Here is a 10,315-nt window from a genome sequence, read left to right as displayed (position 1 = left end):
CTCCATCTTGTTTTTCCTTCTCTCTTCCTACCACTGGTGGCTCACGTGTCACGACCACGTGGTTGAGCACGACGCATGCGCGGCACGTGCTCGTACCTAACCTCACTAACTTAACGATTAGCGATCATTTACGATCGTCTTGAGTGTAACGAAGGAGGTAGAGCAGCATTAGATCTATCGGCTTTTTGCGAATAATTTTCGTAGAAATACGTTTCTCTTTTCTTATCATACATTTATCTTGATTTATTGGATGCATTGTAGATTTTTATGCGATTTCGATGCGCGAAGAAGGAATTGTAACGTTACGAATTCGAATATTCAAGAGTAGAGTAGCCTTTTCGATTTTGACGTGGCCTCATTAAGATACGATCAACGAATACGAGTGTACGAATAAATTATTTAATTTATCGACAATTTTATACGACCTATTATCTTCGTTTTTTCCCCTCACGGAGCCGACAATGGCAAGGCCAACTATAAGCAGGATGAGCGCAAGATAACGCGCGAAAAGTGTCCACGTTTTTCAAGGTTTAAACGATCTCTTTGTGTGTATAGTGTTACTATGGAAAACTCAATTCGTTTCTCGTTGTAAATCTTATTGTTAGAGCGAGCAAGAACGAGACAAAGAAAACAAGTATTAACAGAGTGTATGTACGAGAGAAGGAATTTGCGCGTAAGAAAGAGTATAAGAGAGAGTGTGTAAGAGAGAGAGAAAGATAAAGAGTGAGAGGGGGAGAGAGGGAGAGAGAAAGAGAGGGCGAGAGAGAGAAGAGAGAAGAAAAGAGACGGTGAGGGAGAGTAGGTTCAGTGGATAGTGCGGTAATACCGCGGCACGAGCGAAAAGCCCAGGAAAGACCATCGCGGTTGGGTATTTGCATTTTAAGAATATGAATATTGAAGATTACGAAAGCTTGCCCACTACATCAGTGGGTGTTAACATGACGGCCGGTGCTTTTGCTGGGATCATGGAACATTGCATCATGTATCCAGTTGACAGTGTCAAGGTAAAGTAGTCGTATATTTGCTCCACGTTTTTTCCCTCTTAGAGACTATCTTTTACATAACCTCAATGTATGCACTTCTATCTCGGCTTTCGATACTTGTCATGCAAGAAGATTAATTGAGAAAAGATAACTTAAAGGACTTTTGATTATTCATAGGCATTTATCTTTATTATAATCGTATTTAACTGAAAAAATAATTGTAACGAAGATCGTCATGCAGACATGTGTTTTTTCATAACGTTCTACTCCATATTTTCTTGGAACGTGCTTTAAACGTTTCCAATGTTATCATTATTTAAATATGATAAAACATTCCATTAGACGCCTTACAAAGTAAACTTTCTCATATCTTTTTATTTTGCAGAAATTTATTGTCATAAAAGAAAAATATTATGCATGGATGTATGCATTGTAATTTGAATTACCGTTTTTAAAATTCTTATTGTCTAGTAGATTATGTAAGGTAAAAGAAAACTTTTTTCGATCTCTTCTTTATCTTGCATATAAAGTTATAATTAACATTATTCGATTGCAAATTCGATTATATATTATTTTGATGTAATCTATTATTTGCTTTCAACGTCGAAGATCTAACAAATATTAAGAATTCAAAGTCTATTATCTTCTTTTTGTTTGTAAACAAATAACATATAAGCATAAATATAATGATTTAGTTAAATTGCATATATTTTAACTTAGAATTAAGTGGGATCTAATATGTTAATCAAAGTTATTTACATATGTTTTTATATTTTACATAATTCAAGCCACTTATTTTAATTTGTCTAATTGTATAAAATATCTATGTAGAATTACGTATATAGGTAATTTTGAATGATAAATTATAACGATAAGATATATAAGAATTTCATTGAGGGTCTATCAACCCAGTAATCATTATGTAACATAGCCTGTCAGTTTATTGCAGTAGATCTATTTCTGATCTGATTTTCAGCTTACAAACTCTGCTTCAGTTTGTTTAACCATCAGTGATAATATTGAAAATAACATTCATTAATAATAATGTATGAAATTAGTTATCGTTTAAAAAACACAGGATTGTTATGTAGGTTAAATTCTACGTTAATGCTGATCATTGTTATTGCTCATAACAAATAGGTTATAATAGGTATTGTACTTCTCTTTGACAAACATTGTGCTTTTATTTGATTATATTTTTCTATTTATTTAAAAAAATTCCACTGATATATTTTTATCAATGATATTTAATTTGAAATTAGTTAAAGAGAATTACAATATTTAACATACGACGAAGAGAAATTTGTAAAATGCTTTATTCTTTGAATCAAGGATTGATAACTATTACTTGCACGTATCTGCCAGTCATGTTATTTAAAACTCTTCAGTCATTAAGTATTATCTGTGTATACGGCTACGTTATCTTGAAATTTTAATTTAAATCAAAAAATCTTAATTTGTGATTTTTATTACATCGCTTTTTAAACAGATGAATATATTTATTTTTAATGTATAATTTGAAAAATTAATATAGAAATGTATTCATAATAAATGAATATTTTTTAGACCAGAATGCAGGCATTGATTCCAGGCCCAGGCGGAGGAGGAGGAGTAGGAAACGTACTCCTCCAAATGATGCGAAATGAGGGTTTGTTAAGGCCATTTCGAGGAATGGGAGCAGTGGTTGCTGGAGCTGGACCAGCACATGCTTTATACTTTTCTTGCTATGAATTTTTAAAAGATAAATTTATGAGCGCTAAGCCACAATTTAATCATTTCGTATACGGTGCAGCTGGTTGTGTATCAACAATTCTTCATGATGGTGTTATGAATCCAGCTGAAGGTTAGATATATATGCCTATATATAAGCCTAAGCGTGCCTGTGTATGCACATGCTTTTTTTTATTGTCTATATAGAATGAGATAATTTACCTAACATGCTCTATTATACTTAATTATTCTCATTATACTTGTTACAGTGATTAAACAACGGTTGCAAATGTATAATTCTCCTTATAGAAATGTTATCAGCTGTATAAAACTTGTATATAAAAGAGAAGGTATACGTGCGTTCTACAGAAGTTACACGACTCAGCTGGCTATGAACGTGCCTTTCCAAAGCATTCATTTTATGTCTTATGAGTTAGCACAATCTTTGACAAATCCAAATCATTCTTATAATCCACAAGCACATATGATTTCTGGTATGTGTGTATATATATATATATATTTTGTTATTTATCTAATTTTTATATATATATCTTAGACAATATTAATTTGTATATTCAATAACAGGTGCTATGGCTGGAGCTATAGCAGCTGGGTTGACAACGCCGTTAGATGTTTGTAAGACATTATTGAATACACAACAAGATGGTGTAAAAGCAAAAGGTATGATTGATGCTGTTAAAGAAGTTTACAGGTTGGGAGGAGTAAAAGGATTTTGTCGTGGGATGAATGCTCGTGTTCTTTATCAAATGCCAGCCACTGCTATTTGTTGGACGACGTAAGAGAATTATTTATTTATTTCCATGTAATTGATATAAAAGATATTTAAATGTTATGTTAATTCTGTTCTTGTTCAGATACGAATTTTTTAAGTATATATTACGAAGCAAACAAGAAGATGGACTTAGCAAAGACGTGGATGAAAATTCCTTAGGTGGTTTAAATCAAAGTCAACTCTCTACCTCCAGAAGTAGTAGTTTCCAAGGAACAGGATTATACTTTCAGAATAATGCTCACACTGGTGTATTAATAAAAGCGAGAAGTTAGGTATGTTTGAAAATACAAAAACAACTGTTTATATTGATAAACTGTTCAAATAAGGCCAAATGAGAGCCCATTTTTATATATTTCAAGAGTTTATTATTAGTAAATAGTATATTATGAAATCACTTGTCATTAACGCATTATTATGTGTTTATCACTATCAACATGGACTGAAAACTGACATATAAAATATTACTAAGTCAAAGTGAACAGACTCTACTAAAACAAAAATGATATTACTGAATTCTTATTAACATGTACTAACAGATAAACACAAATTATTAATTATTATTTTTTAGCAATTGTTATTCACTTCTAATTGTAAGTCGAATGGATTCAAAATTTGCAACAGTTGACTGTCCTCGAAGATTACATTATTTGTTTTATCTAAAGCAGAAACTTGGATTGGAACTTTTTAAATATTTTGAACACCGTGCATTAAACTCTAGTAATATTATTACACTTTATAACGATAATAATCTACGAAATGTTTTGATAAATATTATGTTTCTGGCTGCCATACTATTTGTATAAAAGATATAAAGAGTTGTATTTCTTCTATTATTCTACTGTTCAGATGGAGTATTAATCTTGAATTTTATATACTAATTATTCATGGAATAAGTTGAATTGATTTTAGAATTTTATTCTGTGTATATATAACTAACCTCATTAATTCTTTTTATTATTACATTATTCGTTATTTCGTTTATTATTTATAAAATGTAAATTATGCAATGTACATTATGCAATGTACATTATACGTCTTTCGGGAAAAGTACTACTTACTTTGGGTAGTTATTGTATTAAGTTAAATGATTTAACTTATTTTAAAGAAATTAGAGGTAAAGCGTTTTTAGTAAACAAAAAAAGTTAAATTCTTTAATTAATATTTAGCATAAATAATAGATTATCAAAATGCACATACTCCACTTGAATAGTTAATTAAAGCATACATTTAATGTATATGTAAGATCGCAGCCTATATTAAAACTGTAATATATATATAAACTTAACAATTTTAAGAAAAAAGCGATGATGGAGTGGATGCAAGGAAATCCTTAAAAAATAAAATGATACGCATAGTGTTCAAAATTTGAAATAGATAAGTAAATTTTTATAGACAATATAACTTTACGTTACCAGACTAGAATTACAAGCAAGGTATTACATTACCTTTTTTTCTTTTTTGTTAAATTTTTTCGTAAAATAACGCGATACTTTATTCTTAACGATATTATTATTAACCAATGATTAAAATGATGTTTTTTTAAGAACAAAGTTAATTAATTTGTTTCTGAAATGAACACTCGACAGTTATAATGAATAACTTGCATTCAAATTGTCAATAAAACGCTTTGCTACATTAAAACCTAGACCAATTAGGAGTGTTGTAAATTGGTTATTTTATAGGCGAGTGTAGATAAGTAATACATTAATAACATTAAGTGTGTGTGTGTGTACAGCATAAAAGGACAGTATAGGAGCAGAGGAATTGTTAGTTGTATAGCATTATATATGTTTCATCTTGATTATCCAAGTACAAATGATATAAAATGCTCCTTAGTCAGATGTAATATAAATCAATCAGTATATGCATATAAATCCTGAAATATAGCGCAATATTGCTTCCTATGGCTGTGATTACTGGGTCATTTGATGTTGACTTTGAGAGGGAGTAATATCATGTGGAAACTCATATTTCACGCCATACGTATCTAATATAGAGCACAATACTATTATGCATTGTTATCAATTAGGCCACTTGATGTTCGGAAATACTGTCAAATATAGAAAAATGGAAATACCATCTAGCAATGCTGAAGTACAGACAGAGCGCAATAATACAAAATATTGCTGTATTCTTTTCCTGGCGCGTATTTACAACCATAACATATTCATATTTAGTTTATATTTCAAAGCGATAGTCATATTTCATGCGACTCAGTTTGTAACGAGGCTCAGTTGGAAGATATATATATATACATATACATATATATCTTCTGTTCATTAATTATCAAAGTCAGTTAAAGAGATAAACTTCGATATCGCATCATTTATTTGTATTCTTTTTTAAGTACTACTAAAGGATTTTATTTTACAGAATTTATTGTATTACAACAGGAAAAAAGTTTCTTTTTAAAATTTCTTTTGTACGTGCATCTAAACTTACGTGTGTTATGCACAACGTTTTAAGTGTATATACGTGTGTATACACTTAAAGTAAAATATTTGGGCGAATAATGTAAGTAACTCTAGTGATATTCAAAATATATTTTATAGAACAATAATCAAGATCAATCGAACCAAGTGTTGTAACATCGAGTAAATTCTTTTGGTACGTTTTTTGTATTATTTGTCTTGACAACTTTTAATTATCAACGATACAATTTTTGGTCAGTGTAGCGAGTAAAAATTACTTGGAATATATATATATATATATTTTGAAATTAATTTAAAATGAACATTTGGCATCTATATAAAGTTGACGGTTTATTATTAAAAAAAAGTGTATATAGAGTATATATCACCATTGGTATTATTAATTAACATAAATGAACAAAATGTTAATTTACAAGTACACAATTTGATTAATATACAGCAACAAAATATTAATTCTCTAACAGTGTAAATATATTATTCTACAAAGTATACGTTTGTATAAAAATATTTTCTATCGGTTCCTCATTCCTTATGTTAATAGTAAATAATTTGATATAAGAATGAAAAACATCAGAGCATCGCAATACTATGAATATGCTTTAAACATGTATAGTAGATTAGTTTAGTTTGACATAATCGTATTTTAAATTGCACTTTTATAAATATTTATACTAATGAAATTTCTTACATAAGAGAGAGATCTCTCTCTCTATATATATACATAAATTTAATATGAAAATAATTTGATAGAAAAATATTTAACAATATGTGCGACAATCGATGTCAGTTATTTCACAGAGAGAATTACAGGAAAGAAGAATTCTTACGAATGAAATGGTTTTTAAAAAATCAACAAAAACTAATAGATAATTTAGGTATTACTACAAAGAATACAGCACGAATTAAAATAAAAAGTCTAGAAAAAAAATCACCGAAAAAAGATAATAAGATTGAGCTAAAAGTTTTGTATCGATTGATCTTTTATACAAAGATTATGTACATTTGTATAATTGTAATTTACATTTGTACTTTGCCATTATTACAGATAAGTAAAAAATACATGCCGACATGGAGGCCACCTAATATCGATGGTTCTGTGAATCTCAATATAATGAAACCAATTGAACCAGAAATACGTGCTATTCTTTATGAAAAAGGAATTGAAAGTTTTATTTCCAGAGATAATTATTTTCATAAAAGGTTAATTAATAGATCAATGAGTATCTTATTATTTATATCGGCTAATGTTTGATAGAACGATTAAAAAAGTAGTTTGATTTTTCTAGATTACAGAAATTACCAGAAGATCGTTTTTATTTTCCTGATTGTACGAGTTGGCTTTATGGATGGCGTCTTAAAGATTATAATTTACCTCTCCCTAGTAAATTTGCTGCAAAATCAGTTATGCAGGCTCAATTTTATCAGCGGACCGCATCTTGTCTACAACGAGACCCAGACTGGTATCAAAATTGCCAAACAACTAATCCAAAAAATTTTCAATGATTTATTGACTTATTGAGTACTATTAATTTTATTCTAATATTCAATAATTATCAATTTTATTTTTCAACCAGTGCATTTTGACAAATAGCATTATATCTATTCAGTTTTTCATTCAAAGTCTTATTCATTTGTTGCGAACAAACAGATTCCAAAGGTAATACAAACTCTGCTTGCTTTGGTACAGTATTAAATACAAAAGCTACAAACTTATGAAATTCTTGATTAATATTATCAAATTTGTTTTTTAACAATTTATTATCGTTTTGATATGTTTCAATAGTTTCTTCGGCTGTACTTAACATTTTCTTTAAATTCGAAGTAAGATTTTGCAAATTACAGAGTTTCTTCTAAAAATAAACAAATATTTAAATAGATAATACTATTTTTGCTAGCAAAATTAAATATGTATCAGTTCGATGTACCTCAAAGTGATTTTGTATTTTCTGTTTTTCTAAATTAGAACGTAATTTCTCAAGGCAAAGCAAATACATGATATTAGCTACGTTTTTAGTTTCAAGTTTTGCTTTTTGAGCATGTAACGATTCTGTTTTTTCCTTTTTTAGCTTTTCGATTTTTTTATTGTTTTTTATACGTTCCTTCCTATGTTAGGAAAAATAAATAGAGAAATTAAGGTTTACTATTAAGAAGGATAATAGATGAATCTTGGTAAAAATACCTTAAAATCTCATTAACATCCGCTATTATATTTTCTATATGTAATCTGCGAGTTTGCTCAAATTCTTTGTAAAGATCGTCCACCATGTAAGACATTTCTTTACGTATTTTGCTCAACATATGTTGCGTCATGTCAATGCGTTGTTGTATCACTGCTTTTTGTATTTCTTTATTACATTTAAAAATAACTTTTGCAAGTTCAATCTGTTAGTAGAGTCATCGTATTATTCTATTAGATATATTATTCATTAACATATACAGAAATTGAAATTGTTCACCTGTAATACTTTACGCATATCATATTCTATGGTATTAAGATATTTTTGCCATATCGTATGGATTTCTTTCGTATTCATTTTAATTGCATGACGCTTTTCAGCTTCGTATAAATATTTTTGATCGATTAACTGATTTTCAAAATCTTTCTTTACGTTAGATTCAATTTCTATTTTTAATTTATTCAGCAAATCTTTTCCTAAGGCTGATTATTTATTTTACACAGAGTATGTTCATTTTAATAACATCTAACAGTTTTACTATTACCAAGTATTCCTAAGTGTGAACATTCTTTAATTATGTTATTATTTTCCGGTAAGCTTAAAACTTTTTTGTTCATTTGTGCACTTGGTGAAATCCAGAGATCTCCAGATATAGATTTCAACGGTGGTGATAATCCTAACAATTTTTTTATTTCATCATGATCATAGACAAATAATGTTTCAGCTAATGGTAAGCCAAGGCGAAGATTGACTTCCGTTTGTGTTGGAATTTCCTCTTGTATGGAATCTTGTGTGATTATTAAATACAAATGATAATTATTTTAGAAATAATGTTAATATTTACTTATGTACAGTTATTAATATAACTCACTCATAGTTTTAGTTTTTTTGTGAATTTTTCTATTTATCTGTAATTTTTTACATATAACATTCAAATGTTTTTTAAGCAAACAAAACTAAATCTATAAAAAACACTTTTATTTGTTATTCAAGCAGGAACAAATATCAACGATACATAATGAAAAATTAATTGAAACAAATATTTATATATTTAAATATTTAATTATATTAATTAATATAAGATTAAATAAGATTAAAAATGTTTTTCCATAAGATAAGAATTACATCGACGAATAAAGTTAGTTGAAAAAAAGATGATAAAAGATGATAAAATATCGAGAATCAATTAATTGCATAATTATAAATACAGAGTTATCGTAATATGATTTAATAATTATAAACGTTTCCTTCTTTTTCCTATCGTACGTACTAGTTCAAAATAATCACTGAAGATAAGGAAGATTGCAGAAAAGTTTCTATCAATCGTCTATGATAACAAAATTCATCGAGAATTCAATTTGAATTTCGCGCCCCGATGACACATCAGGTAAAAGAAAAATGGCTGCCGTTTGCTAATTTGAATTTGAATTTTAAAAAAAATAAGAAATTAATAAGAAACAGCTTACAAATAGGAATAATATTAAATTCATTATTTTATCATTAATATTTTCATTCATTTTTACCGATATGCATTGAGTGTAGAATCGGTGTTACGAAATTACACGTGCTCTTGAAGTATTGTGAATTAAAGGAGTAATTTTGAGTATAAACGAATTGAGGATAAGTTTTATCTATAAACTTAGCCGTGTTTTTTACTATTAGTATGACTATTATAATTATTATAATTATTATTATTATTATTATTATTTTAGGTAGTATAACAATCAGTAATAATAATAACAATAATTGTTATTATCTTTCAAATCTCTATTCGAAGTAGCTAAGGCCTGTATTCGTTGGTTGTAAGAGAGAGGGGCACACATGAAAAGGCAAACACCAGCTAACGGAATTAATATAGGGTGTCTGGTTGACGACGATAACGAAAATTGATTTCACCCTTATACCCCTCTTGCTCGGGATCTACTATCTCTATCTTCCATCCTTCTCTCTTCTTGGTGCAATCCATACCAGCAGTATGGGGATTCTGTTCGAACGCACACCGATGTTCATGGGACACTGCGCAAACCAACTGGGACACGCCTCTTTTCTATCGACACGCCCTTATTTCCTAGAATTTTCCTCCTATGTACAAACTCGATTTTCCGAGGAAATCACGTTCCAAGGATTTTCACTTCATACCTAATCATGATTATTCTTTTATCATCTTTCATCTTATTCTTCTATTCATAATTATCGACAATTCACGATTTGTTATGTGAA

General features: G+C 28.9%; 3 protein-coding genes across 4 annotated transcripts; 2 read left to right on the top strand and 1 right to left on the bottom strand.

Annotated features, from left to right (window-relative positions):
• The first annotated feature begins 144 nt into the window (after positions 1–144).
• Positions 145–6,280, top strand: LOC122514598 (mitoferrin-1). Of its 2 annotated transcripts, none has more exons than XM_043631521.1 (6): positions 145–1,004; positions 2,550–2,826; positions 2,963–3,187; positions 3,279–3,489; positions 3,569–3,758; positions 5,860–6,280. In XM_043631521.1, exons 1-5 carry the CDS (start codon positions 888–890, stop codon positions 3,756–3,758), a joined length of 1,020 nt encoding a protein of 339 aa, XP_043487456.1. In that variant the 5' UTR covers positions 145–887; the 3' UTR covers positions 5,860–6,280. The 2 variants fall into 2 exon arrangements, with proteins under 2 accessions (XP_043487456.1, XP_043487457.1); XM_043631522.1 differs by lacking the exon at positions 5,860–6,280 and adding an exon at positions 4,055–4,212.
• A 149-nt stretch (positions 6,281–6,429) lies between these two features.
• On the top strand, positions 6,430–7,514 carry LOC122514600 (protein ATP6V1FNB-like). The gene is made up of 3 exons (XM_043631524.1): positions 6,430–6,879; positions 6,964–7,118; positions 7,205–7,514. The coding sequence occupies exons 1-3, from the start codon at positions 6,685–6,687 to the stop codon at positions 7,419–7,421; spliced, it is 567 nt and encodes a 188-aa protein (XP_043487459.1). The 5' UTR covers positions 6,430–6,684; the 3' UTR covers positions 7,422–7,514.
• LOC122514630 lies at positions 7,478–8,970 on the bottom strand. The gene is made up of 6 exons (XM_043631565.1): positions 8,967–8,970; positions 8,640–8,882; positions 8,375–8,577; positions 8,098–8,300; positions 7,805–8,021; positions 7,478–7,726 (listed from the first exon to the last, which is right to left on the bottom strand). The coding sequence occupies exons 1-6, from the start codon at positions 8,968–8,970 to the stop codon at positions 7,478–7,480; spliced, it is 1,119 nt and encodes a 372-aa protein (XP_043487500.1).
• Positions 8,971–10,315: the final 1,345 nt, after the last annotated feature.

Source organism: Polistes fuscatus, unplaced genomic scaffold (genome assembly GCF_010416935.1).
Source record: "Polistes fuscatus isolate 324 unplaced genomic scaffold, CU_Pfus_HIC Scaffold15, whole genome shotgun sequence".
Taxonomy (NCBI): Eukaryota; Metazoa; Arthropoda; class Insecta; order Hymenoptera; family Vespidae; genus Polistes; species Polistes fuscatus.
This window is presented reverse-complemented; position numbering and strand designations above follow the sequence as displayed.